This window comes from Symphalangus syndactylus, chromosome 17 (genome assembly GCF_028878055.3).
Source record: "Symphalangus syndactylus isolate Jambi chromosome 17, NHGRI_mSymSyn1-v2.1_pri, whole genome shotgun sequence".
In the NCBI taxonomy this organism is placed as follows: domain Eukaryota; kingdom Metazoa; phylum Chordata; class Mammalia; order Primates; family Hylobatidae; genus Symphalangus; species Symphalangus syndactylus.
In genome coordinates this window covers 90,175,756-90,188,818 of record NC_072439.2, presented here as the reverse complement: position 1 = coordinate 90,188,818, position 13,063 = coordinate 90,175,756, and the positions used below count along the sequence as shown (strand labels likewise).

The following is a 13,063-nucleotide window of genomic DNA, read 5'->3' as shown; positions in this document are numbered from 1 at the left end:
GGAATACCAGCTTTTGCCATAACAATTTAGTGTGATACTGGAAGTCCTCATCAGAGTAATCAGGGAAGAAAAAAAAATTAAAGGTGTCAAAATTAAAAAGAAAGAATTAAATCATCTCTTCTTGTAGATGACATAATCTTATATGTAGAAAACCCTAAAGATTGAACACAAAAACTATTAGAACTAAATAGTGAATTTAGCCAAGTAGAGCATATAAAGTTACTACACAAAAATCACTTACATTTGTATCAACAATGAACAATTCAAAAAGGAAATTAAGAAAATCATTCCATACACAATAGCATCAAAAAATAAAAGACAAAATACTTAGAAATTAACGTGAACAAATAGTTAAAAGCCTTGAACAATGAAAACTTGGATACATTTCAGAAAGGAATTAAAGAAGACCTAAATAAATGGTAGACATCTCATGTTCATAGAATGCAAGACTTAATATAACTTAAGATGTCAATATTAACCAACATGATATCCAGACTTAATGCGGTCCTGATCAAAATCCCAGTGACATTTTTTAAAAAGTAGAAAAACTTATCCTAAAATTCATATGGAATATCACATGACCTAAAATAGGCAGAACAATCCTGAATAAAAAGGAACAAAGGTGGAGGACGGGCACTTCCTGATTTCAAAAATTAATACAACGCTAAAGTAAGCAAAACAGTGTGCTATTGGCATAATAACACATAAGAGAGAGTCCAGAAATAAACCCTCAGATATATGTTCAAGTAACTGCCTACAAGGGCACCAAGATCATTTAATACGGGAAGGACAGTCTTTTCAACAAATGGTGCCGGGAAAATTTAATATCCACGCACAAAAGAGTAAGGGTGGACTCTTTCCTAGCATAATTATAAAAGTTAACTCGAAATGGATCCATGACCTAAAGGTGACACCTAAAATTGTAGAACAGAATAAAACGTATGCAAAAGCATCATGACATTGAATTTGCAATGAATGTCTTAATATGACACAAAAGGCACAGATAACACAAGAGACAAATCTAATTTCATAGAAATTAAAAATCAAAGACAGTATCAATGGAGAAAAAAGGCAATCTTCAAAATGGGAGAAAGTATTATCAAATCATATCTGATAAGGGATTAATATTCAGAATATATAGAGAACTTACAAAACTCAAAAAGAAAAAAAAGTCCAATTCAAAAATGAATAAAGAACTTGAATAGACATTTCTCCAAAGATATATATATATATATATATATATATATATACACAAATGTCTAACACATACATGAATAGATGCTCAAAATCAGTAATCATTAGAGAAATGCAAATCAAAACTACAACGAGCTATCACTCCGCACCCATTAGGATGGCTATTATCAAGACAAAAAACAGTGTCGGCACGGACGTGGAGAAATCAGAACTCGTGTGCTGTTGTGAGGAAGGTAAACAATACAGCTGCTCTGGAAAATGGTATGAATGTTCCTCAAAATATTAAAAATAGAACTACCATGTTCTCTAGCAATTCACTTCTTGGTATATACTCAAAATAACTGAAAGCAGGGTCCAAAAGAGTTATTTGTACACCCATATTCATAGCAGCATTATCCCCACTTTAGGTAAAATGGGGAAAGTACCCAAATGTCTATTAACAAGAATGGATAAGCAGAACATGACATATATATAGCACGACATACGCTACAACATGGATAAACTTTGAGGACATTATGTTAAGCAAAATAAGCCAGTTGCAAAGACAAGTACAATATGATTACAATTTTACTGTGTGCTTGTGAAGTTAAAATCATAGAGACAGAGAGTAGAATGGTGGTTTCCAGGGGCTGGCTGAGAGTGGAATGGGGGGTTATTGGTGAAGCAGTATAGAGGTTCAGTTTTGCAAGATGAAATGAGTTCTGAAGATGGATACTGGTGATAGTTGCAACAATATGAATGTACTTCATCATATTGCTACTGAACAGAACATTAAATGGTGAAGATAGTAAATTTTATATTATGTGTATTTTACCATAATTTTACAAGATGGGGAAAAAAAAAAAGAACATAGGAGGTTCAAGTCATCAAGAGTTGTGCCTGCCTGGAAGAGGTAGAAGAAGCTGTCAGAAAAAGAACAGTTGTTCCAGAATCAGAGGAGGTGGTAAACCCATGCAAGAGCCATTTCCCTAGTACTGAAGTGAGCTAGTTCATGTTGGGACTGTTGCTTAAATCCTCATTATAGACAGAAACACAGTGGGTGTGAAGGGGAGGAGAGAGGGTCTCATTTAATGAATCTGTAACTCTATGAAAATACTTCTATATAGTTGCCATGGCCCAAAACTGGTTTCTATCCCCACTGGGCAAGAAGAGAATGACTAAAGTGACACTGTATGACTTTCAATGAGCTAAAAGGAAATGAAGACGATCCTCTACACACATCTCTACTTATAAAATGGCTTGATATAAAATGATAATAAAAATGAGGAAGTCTACTGAATGTGCACAGTGAAATACTCTTCTGGTTGCTGTATTTTCTGTTCAATTGTTTGGTCATCTCTTCATGAAATACCTAACTCTAGCTGGCCAGACACTCTATGAAGTTCTGACACTGAACTTTCACTCTGAAGTGCATATATTACAGAACGTGATGGCTTGAATCAGTAAATCTCCGTTCAGGGGATAGTTTTCATTCTCTTTTCAATATACACCATACCATCCAATATACAATTTAAAAGTTATGCAATTATTCATTGCTCTAAATATGGGGATGACATAATTTCTAATGGAAAGAATTAAAGCGCAAGAATAATGAAAAAATATTAAAATTTTATTTGTTAAGATAAATCCTTCACTTGTTTAGAAATGCTATGAATGTCAAAAAGCCCAGAAGACAGGACATGTGGAATTATCATACTATCATACCACTTCTACGGCTGAAGGCACTGAGATTCGACTCCAAGGCTTGATCTACCCCAAATCACATCCTGATGTGTCATCTACAGTTCAGAGAGGAAGTGGCTGTAGGATACATTCACACTCCTTTAATCCCCAAGGGAACAACAAAAACTATCAGGAAAGAAGGGAATTTATTCATTTTTTAAGGCTCTCAGAAACCAAATTTTTATTTCAAAAAATAACAGAAAACTTGTATTTCTTATAATATTAATGCTCTCATTCTTGTATCCATCCCGTATTCCTTAAAAAAAAAACTGCCACAGAAACTTTTTTTCCACTAGTTGGCGAAATTTTACTTATTTCCATAGTAAGAAAGATTGACATTGACATCTTTACTAAATTTTATTGGTAAAATACAAATAAAACTAACTAAAAATTATGAAAACATTTTCATTTAACAGGTCTGTACACAGTTTTCCTGTATTTTCCACCACAGTGCTTTCTTCCAGTATGTAGAGATACATTTTTTAAAATCTGAAGACAATATTACAATAGAGGATCCTGCAACAGAACTGGTGAGAGCAAATAATGAAACTACTGGGAAAGGAAAGTGACAACTGCTGTTTTGTTTCCTTCACTAAAAATGAATATAAAGGGACAGTAACAATACAGCAGCGATGGCAATGGAGAGAGAAATGGACTGGCACGTCTCAAAAAGACAGAGAGCTTCATCCCTGCCTGGGACAGTTAATGCCATGGAAACCTGGAATGCTGCTTAACCTCAGAGCCCCAGAGCCTTCGTTGATACTAGATGGAGAATCCTCCCTACCTTTGCCTTTGCAGAAGTTGTCTAAAGGTTCAAGCGAGATAAAGTACATGAAAGTCTTTTATTAAAAAAAGCAATGTCTGCTGGGCCCAGTGGCTCACATCTGTAATCCCAGCACTTTAGGAGGCCGAGGTGGGCAGATCACAAGGTCAGGTGTTCGAGACCTGCCTGGCCAACATGGTGAAAACCCATCTATACTAAAAAAATACAAAAATTAGCCAGATGTGGTGGCATGTGCCTGTAATCCCAGCTACTCAGGAGGCTGAGGCGGGAGAATGGCTTTAACCCTGGAGGTGGAGGCTGCAGTGAGTGGAGATCATGTCACTGCACTCTAGCCTAGGCAACACAGCAAGACCCTGTCTCAGAAAAAAAAAAAAAAAAAAAGGATGTCAATTTTGGAATTTGCAGGCTAGGAGGCCCTGTACAAGTCAAACTCACAAAAGCTAATGATAAAATAACGATAATAATAGCTTAACCCCTCAAGGATTGGTTATAAACACCCCATGCTATAATACATTTTAAGTTATATAGTAAGAGTACAAAAATGCTTAACTTTTGAATGGATCAAGCAAAATCAGCTATGAACAGAAAACGTTTCTAAAACATTAGAGTTTCCAAGTACTATATTCAGGGATAAAATATGAGTTAGTGCCCTAGGTTTTTGGTGTCAGCATCCTCTACTCCCTTTTACTCCTTCTTTCAGAACAAGGTGTTTCTGTGCCCCTGTTGATTGGATTATGTAAATTACAAAAGAACTGAAAAGATTTGTGGGCCCAATAGGGCTTCCTTACCAAATCCATGGATAAAAGGTATATTATACAATCTACGAGGGGTTTGTCAGAAAATATGCTAGAGGCCGGGATGGAAGATGTGCTAATCTTCCACTAACGAATTACAAAGAAAACTACCTCGGAGGTTCCTGGTTATTAAACATCAACGTATATTATTGATTACACTGGCTGCTTTTTGAGGATTTAAGAGTATCTACGTTCTCTCATTTGTAAAAAGTCCCCGAAATGATTTTGTTATTGTCTATTTAAAAATAAGTAACTGCTTTCATGACAATTGTGAGATCTAAACAAGTTCCTGCAACTCTTGGATCCTCATTTTTATTTCATTAGTTAAATTACACTTGTGCTGTTACAATGTATTTTGCAAATTATAAATCACCATGAAATTACAAAGAAGTGATATTTTATTACCAAGGCATTGAATTTTAGAGCTGTAAGAAATCTACATAATTATTTAATTCAATCATTCATTTTACAGAGGAAGTTTGTGGGAGTATTTCTTTTGCAAAAAAATATATATATATGTATATGTATATATATGTGTATATATGTGTGTGTGTATATATATACACATATATATATATAAAATCCTGAACCTTATAATATCAAGGGATGGGATCACAGGTGAACTCTGAGAAGGCATGGTGCAAATCAAATGTCAGTGACAACTGTGGCAAAACCCAGCACAGAGACCTGCTAGCCCAAAATATCACAACAGTGAAAATATTTACTAAGTTTTAGGACATGTCAATTACATAAAATATTCTTTACGTGCATTATGTCTTTGAAACCTCACAACAATCAATCACCCATTTCACAGAGGATTTAAGTGGGCCACAGAAAGGTTGAGCAGCACGCTACAGTCATGCAGCTAGTAAGCAGGAAGCCAGATGGGAACCCAGGAAGCCTGGAAGAGCACTTGCAGTGTTAACCATCGCATTATGCTGTCTCTGAAGCTTTCTTTGGCTTAGATAATGCTATCAGAGAGCACGTTTTCTGTGATGAACTCCTCACAGGCAGCAAAGTGAGCTTGAGATACATAGCAAAAGATACCAGGACCTGAGCAGGATACCAGGAACTGCCACAACAAAAAGGGTGAGGGGGTGGGGCAAGGCTCTTTAGAATGGACCTTAGGGGTATTTAATGAAAGTCAGTCAAAAGAGCAGTTAACTGATTTAATGAGTTTATGCTTTCTAACAAAAAGGACTCTGCCACAATTCCCAGCACTGCTGGTGACAGTGTGTCAGCAAGAAGCAAAGTCACCGATGAAAACACAATGAGGGAGGAAATCGAAGGGGCTTGAGAATTCAACTAGAGACCAATACACGTAAGGGCTGGCCACAGCTCCTGTGGCCCTCACCTGGCATACATGCATGGCATGTAAGGGAGGGGCTTTGCTACCTGCCTATGAATCCCCAAACCATTAGCCTTGAGGACCCAGATTAACCTTGCTAGTCTGCTCTTGACCTGTGCATCTAAGGACAATTCTTCTGCTGGCCTGCATCCCCTAATTACATGTTTGGTTGAAGACTGAACGTATATACCCTATGGCCACCCTGCATTTAAATAACTATATATTCCCAATTCAGATAAAAGATAAAGGTTTAAATGCAAGCTAGCTACCCTGAACAACAGATATTCAGAGCCACTCCTACCAAATATTCTCCCCAAATTCAGTTTTATAGAGCATTTATAAGTCAAAAGCAGACTATCACCACAAAAATTAAGAATATAAAAGGGAAGTAAGCAACAGAAATCCCTCCATGTAGTAGAACTCTTGGAAAAAGAAAACTAATATGAAGAATAGAGAAGAAATCCAATTCCATGTAGTAGGAGTTCACAAAGAAGAAAAAGGTGAATGAAAGATTAAAATATATTTTCAACATATTATAAGAAAATCTTGACTGGGAGCAGTGGCTCACACCTGTAAACCCAGCACTTTGAGAGGCATCAGGGCAGGAGAACTGCTTGAGGCCACGAGTTCAAGATCAGCCTGGCCAAAATAGCAAGACCCTGTCTCTACAAAAATAAAATAATAAATAAATAAATAAATAAATAAATAAGCTAGGCATGGTGGTACACATCTTTAGTCCCAGCTACTTAGGTGGTTGAGGCAGGAGGATCACCTGAGCTCAGGAGAAGAAAGAAAGAAAGAAAGAAAGAAAGAAAGAAAGAAAGAAAGAAAGAAAGAAAGAAAGAAAGAAAGAAAGAAAGAAAGAAAGAAAGAAGAAAGAAAGAAAGAAAGAAAGAAAGAAAGAAAGAAAGAAAGAAAGAAAGAAAGAAAGAAAGAGAAAGAAAGAAAGGAAAAAGAAGAAAAGAAAGAAGAAAATTCCATGTAGATAAAGAAAACCTTGACTTGAGTAGAAATAGCAGAATAGGTTAAAAGTGAGCTGTGTCTAGACACAGTTTAGAAAAATTGCTGAATCCCGCAAATAAAGCCTATAGACCAAACAAGAAAAATTTACTAATCTGGAAAAAGAATCAGACTGGCATCAGATTTCTCATCTGCTGCACTGAATACTAAATGATACCAAATGATAGTGTGCAAATCTTGGTACGATACTGAAGGAAAGCAAATTTGACCCGAGAATTCTACTTATAGCCAAGCTTTTACTCAAATATGAAGGCAATAATAACTCATTTTAGATATACAAAGACTCAGGAAATACATCATGCATGTAGCCTTCCCGTAAAATTACTTAATGAAGTACTATGGCAGAAAAAAAGAACAAAAAAGAAAAGAATCAAGATGATGAATCCGAGAAAAAAATAGTAAATAGAAAATAGCACAGCAAACAGGTAAAAGTTAAAGTTTATTACTAATGTGGTTATAAAATGTAATGCAAGAAACAATTCTCAAAAGAGATTTGCTATAAAGTTAAAAATGTTACAACATGTTCTCCAAATTATTTTAATAAAACGTGGAATGGAGCACGGAGGAAAAGAATGTTCAAGCATCATTTGGCGTGTTTATTGGGAGCAGGACGTATAAGCAGATCACAATTTTTCCCTCATAAAGAAATAAATTTGAAAATACCTAATCTACGTCGTTTGATTTGTTTACGTGACTGTTTTTGTTTGTTTGTTTCTTTGAGATGGAGTTTCACTTTTGTCACCCAGGCTGGAGGGCAATGGTGCAATCTCAGCTCACTGCAGCCTCTGTCTCCGGGTTCAAGCAATTCTCCTGCATCAGCCTCTGGAGTAGCTGGGATTACAGGCACACATGACCACACACAGCAAATTTTTGTATTTTTAGTAACAACAGGGTTTCATCATGTTGGCCAGGCTGGTCTCGAACTCCTTGACCTCAGGTGATCCATCTGCCTCAGCCTCCCAAAGTACTGGGATTACAGGTGTGAGCCACCACGCCCGGCTGACATTACTTTTTTATAAGTAGAAAAAGACCCACTACTTTTTTGTAAGTTAAAATAAAAAAACACAGTAAGTACATTTCACCTTTGAAGAAACCACTAAGACTCTTGATGGGAGAGACAAATTGGGATAAAACTTTCACTGACTCAAAAAGAACCAACTATAGTTTCACTTAACTTTGAGCAAAGGAAATTTTCTGAAATATGCAAGCATAGTGTATTACTCCCTATACAGAAACTCAGGAGCTAAGGCAAAGCTAACCTCATTGGTAATCCCTACATTCAACAGAACTAACCACCATCAATTCTCCACAAGACTTTTTTTTTTTTGTCCAGCAGTTAACCAATCTTTCACTGCAGAGAGTATAAATGTGTCACAGATTATTTCAAGGTAGTGGTGGCAGTGGTAATCAGGTTGATATAGGTGAGTAGGTGGGTATGTGTATATGTATACATACTCCACTATCAATCCCAGGGGAAAGTTTTACCTCTTTAAGTTCTTAAAAAGTAAAGAAGAGAAACTATGATATTCCATGAAAAGTTTCCTAGTGCTAAATGAAATATTGGAATACTCCCCTGGACTCTAGGTCGGCTACTGTCAGAGGGGTTTTTACAAGTCCAGACAACAAAAATGTCCATCTTCTTATCTGAATAACCAATCAGATGATGATTAAGAGCAAAAAGCAACCAGGAAAACTGTGACATTCGCTTCTAGAAAGTCACAATGACCAGAGCCAGTGACATGCCTAAGAGCCTACCCAGCCTTAATAAACACACAATGACCTACATATGTGGAATAAAAGTAAGAGATAATTGCAAAGCAAGCTGCTCCTGCTATTACTGCTTCTTCTGCTGCTGCTGCTACTGTTGCTGTCAGAGTCACAAACAAGCTACAAATCAACTGGGGCTTGCTGACCCAAAAGGAACTAGGCAAAGGGCCAGGAAGAAATAAGCATCTCAATCATCTCTTTGGTATGTTTTCATGGATCAAGATATCCTTGTATTCTCAGCCTATAGAAAACAAGCATTTTAGAATACATTAAAGCTTTAGCTGACCATGTTGTTTTTGCCCTGGCAACACTGTCCACTACCTCTACTCTTAACCTCCACAGCCGAGATCTCTTTTCATACCCAGCCTCCTCCTCCTCTATCACACTAACTGGCAGCAGAAAGACAGACTTTTATGATAAGGTGGTCCAACCCACGTAAAGCCAGTTCAGCTGGCTATTTCTGTGAGTTCATGAATGAACGTGGCCATACTGTGGGTTTGAGTTCTTTATGTCTAAAAGTAAAATCCTGTTGTTCTATACCTGAGACCATGATAGTCCTAGATCACAAGAATCACAAGAATCACAAGACAAAAATTTCAGTGCCAGCCATGCGAGGTGGCTCAAGCCTGTAATCCCAGCACTTGGGAGGCTGAGGCAGGTGGATCACGAGGTCAAGAGATCAAGACCACCCTGGCTAACCCAGTGAAACCCCGTCTCTACTAAAAATAAAAAAATAAAAAAATTAGCCAGGCGTGGTGGTGGGCGCCTGTGGTCTCAGCAACTTGGGAGGCTAAGGCAGGAGAATGGCATGAACCCAGGAGGTAGAGCTTCCAGTGAGCCGGGATCACACCACTGCACTCCAGCCTGGGCAACAGAGTGAGACTCCATCTCAAAAAAAAAAAAAAAAATTCCGGTGCCAGTTTTGCTAAAACTTGAATTGATTTTCAAATTATCATTGTTAAACTAAACACGTAAAATTAGTAAGTAGGAAAATGAGTCCGGGCATGGTGGCTTACACCTGTAATCCCAGCACTTCGTGGGGCCGAGGTGGGCAGATCACCCAAGGTCAGGAGTTCAAGACCAGACTGGCCTATGTGGCGAAACCCCATCTCTACTAAAAATACTAAAAATTAGCCGGGCATGGCGGGGCGTGCTTGTAAAGTCCCAGCTACTCGGTAGGCTGAGACAGGAGAATCGCTTGAACCCAGGAGGCAGAGGCTGGGCAACAGAGCAAGACTCTGTCTCAAAAAAGAAAAGATTATAAGCCACTATTCATCATACATATATATGAGCTTTGAATTGTTTTCACAAGAATAGATGCTCAAGAGCTTTTGGAGGCTGACTTTAAAATAAACAATTTCAGAGATTTCTCTACTTTTCCACTAATTCTGGGCACAGCTCAGGTTACTCTGTGCTTACTCCTTTGAAAAGTAACATCTTTCAGTAGCTTTACTCATCGACTCCTTGAGACATACAGCGCCTATCTCTCTCCTGGCCTGATCATTCCTCTGACTTTGCATCATTTCTTAAAAGGGGAAAGAAAATCAATGTGAGGATATCATAAAGGGACACACTTCTACTCAATAACAAAGAGAAATGTTTAACATTTGAAGTAATCACCAATGCACAAAACCCTTCTGTTTTCTAATGAGGAGGGCCTGGAGTTATATTAGCAAGCCTGGCCATTTTGCAGGACCAAACAGAAAAGGAGAGATGAAAACCAGAGGTATGCAAATACTGAATAGTAGGCAAATAAAAGCAAGCCACAGGACTGGGAAACAAACAGAGAAGCAGAATTAGAAGTTGTCAACTGGAAGTCACCAAGAAAAGATGAACAAAGATATCATAAAAAGAGGAAGTTAAATATTGAGCCCCTGAATTCAAAGCCATCAGATGTCAGCAGGTGAGTCCCCACGGATCTGAAGGAAGTCTACCAGACAACTCAGAATTGTTTGCATGGGGTTTCCTGCAAGTGCAACATGTTTTGCCTTAATTTATGTTAACAGTATCACTTGGCATCCAACAACAGTTCTGGGGATATCACCCTTATATTTAAAATAATAACAAGCCCCTACAATAAATTGTCAATGGTTTCAGAACTAAGAGTAGGTTCCACAGCTAGAAACACAGGGCCTATCACCCCTACTTTGAGCTCTCCTTCCTCCGTGTTTTAATTCTTTTATTTTATTGCTGAAAAATCTACTCCCCTATCTGAAAATTAAGGTCCCACCCAGCCATCAAAGTTCAGTTCAATTTAAATTGTTTCTATGAATCCTTCTTGCCTCTCTCCAATCACAGTTAATTTACTTCCCTCACTCTCCACCACTAATTTAGGACTTAGATTATGCTTCTGATCAACGTATGATGACTAAAGCATAATTTACCATAAAACGACTTAAATGACTGTGTATATGCATCTTCCGAACATGATTCTGAGTATCTGATCCATCTCCTTACCCTGCAGCACTGTCTCACCTATCATAATTCCCCATAAACATTTTGTTATGTAGGAAAAAATTACAAGATTCAAACAATAGAAAGGAACTTGAATGTATTAACTCTAATTCTCTTGCAAGTCCAAAATTCTGAGACACGTATCTTCTTTGTAACTACCCTAAGCAATGTTATATAATACTAATACTTGCCCATGGCCTGGCTGAAAAGAGGAAGAAATGACCAACTGTGGGGTCAGATAAGAATAAAAATAACTGGCTGGGTGCGATGGCTCATGCCTGTAATCCTAGCATTTTGGGAGGTCAAGGTGGATGGATCACAAGGTCAGGAGCTTGAGACCAACCTGGCCAATATAGTGAAACCCCGTCTCTACCGAAAATACAAAAAATTAGCCAGGCGTGGTGGTGGGCGCCTGTAGTCCCAGCTACTTGGGAGGCTGAGGCAGGAGAATCGCTTGAACCTGGGAGGTGGAGGTTGCAGTGAGCCAAGATCAGGCCACTGCACAGCAGCCTGGGTGACAGAGCAAGACTCTGTCTCAAAATAAATAAATAAGTAAATAAATAAAACTAACTGACCGTCCCAAGACTGAGACTCAGAGCATTAAACCTATGATGCCAAGTTCTAAGGCTATAGTCACTGGCATATATGTCTACTTATAAGAAGTATTCAATTTACACTGAATGAATGAAGAACAAATGAATTAACAAAGTGATGGCTGAAGTGTCACTACAAACATCACAGGCATGGAGGTCACGTTGATCCTGACGGAAAAGCAAATCCTTCACCTGTTTTCCAAGTTTCATCTTTCCACATGAAAATGAGAATTGTTAAACCAAGAATCCTTAAGGCTAAATATTTATTTGCCTTTTTTGAAGAAATAAAAGCTTATAGCATATATCAAAAATTCAGACAGCCAAGCAAAATTCCGGCGTTACCTGGTCTTTCCAAATAAAAACGTGTAACCCTCTGCAATGAATCTCAGAGCCTTGCAGTCTGCTAGGGGACTAAAGCAAAACCAAGTTCATGGGTCATCTGAGACAGCAGGAAGAAGGTCAAGGCCAGGAGTCAAGATTTTTCAGATTCAATAAGACCTCTGTCAGAAACCAGAGGATCCATCCCTTCTTGGATCTCAGTTTCCCCATTTCCGGAAAAAAAAAAAAAAAGGGAAATTAATTTAGCAAATACTTGAAAGGACTGTAACTAGATGCCTGGTGCCAGAGTTGGACTAAATGATCTCTAAGGTCCCTTTCTGCTCTCAAAATCTTACAACTCTTATAATCACTCTTAGTAGACGTACTTTTGGCTCTGACCTGAAAATCTGGCTGGAAACATAAACAGTCTTCTACATAAAAACACACATTTACCAGCTATAATTTGGACTTGGCAACATGAGGTTTTACCATAGCTGAGAGGAAAATGTGCAGAATTTTCTCCAGTGATCATGCTACTTTAGGCTATACCATGGCTCATTTCTATAGGTGGTACAAACCTGGGCCATAGCAGGGCCAAGCCACTATCACATCTAAGTCACTTTTACACAAGGGGAGGGCACATTCATTTTCTTTTGAACGTATCAACAATCTTCCATATGAAGCGTCTCAAAAATAACAGGCCTCTCCCTACCAGATTTGTCCTTTTCCATTTGGCAAACTGTATTTTATTTTTTATCTTCCTCCCTTCTGTTTTACAGAGAACAGAAGCCAACATGGCAACAGGCGTTTTGTTTATTTCCTTCCTCTTCAAAAACAAAGCCATGGCTTGAGTACATCTAACAGAACAAGGTCCACCCGAAAAAAAACTCTTCATTGTCTTTTGAAAGCCCCATGTTTGAATTTTTTAATGGAACCCACTGGAAAATCCTTACTATTCTTCTTACATATTAATAGTGATTATTAAGATAACATCAAAATATTTGTATAGCCCTTTCAGTTTAATACTTTCAAATCCATCTGTATTTCATTTAGTTGTAAGAGGTATATA

General features: G+C 37.8%; 1 protein-coding gene across 6 annotated transcripts in view; it reads right to left on the bottom strand.

Annotated features, from left to right (window-relative positions):
* LPP (LIM domain containing preferred translocation partner in lipoma) overlaps positions 1-13,063 on the bottom strand; it is a 721,973-nt gene that overhangs the window by 377,413 nt on the left and 331,497 nt on the right. The window contains exon 6 of one of the 6 annotated variants that reach the window (XM_063620512.1): positions 5,182-5,184. The exons of the other annotated variants lie outside the window; for them this stretch is intronic. Within the exon in view, the coding sequence (XP_063476582.1) occupies positions 5,182-5,184 (3 nt within the window). The remainder of the gene's footprint in view (positions 1-5,181; positions 5,185-13,063) is intronic. 6 annotated transcript variants of the gene reach the window in all.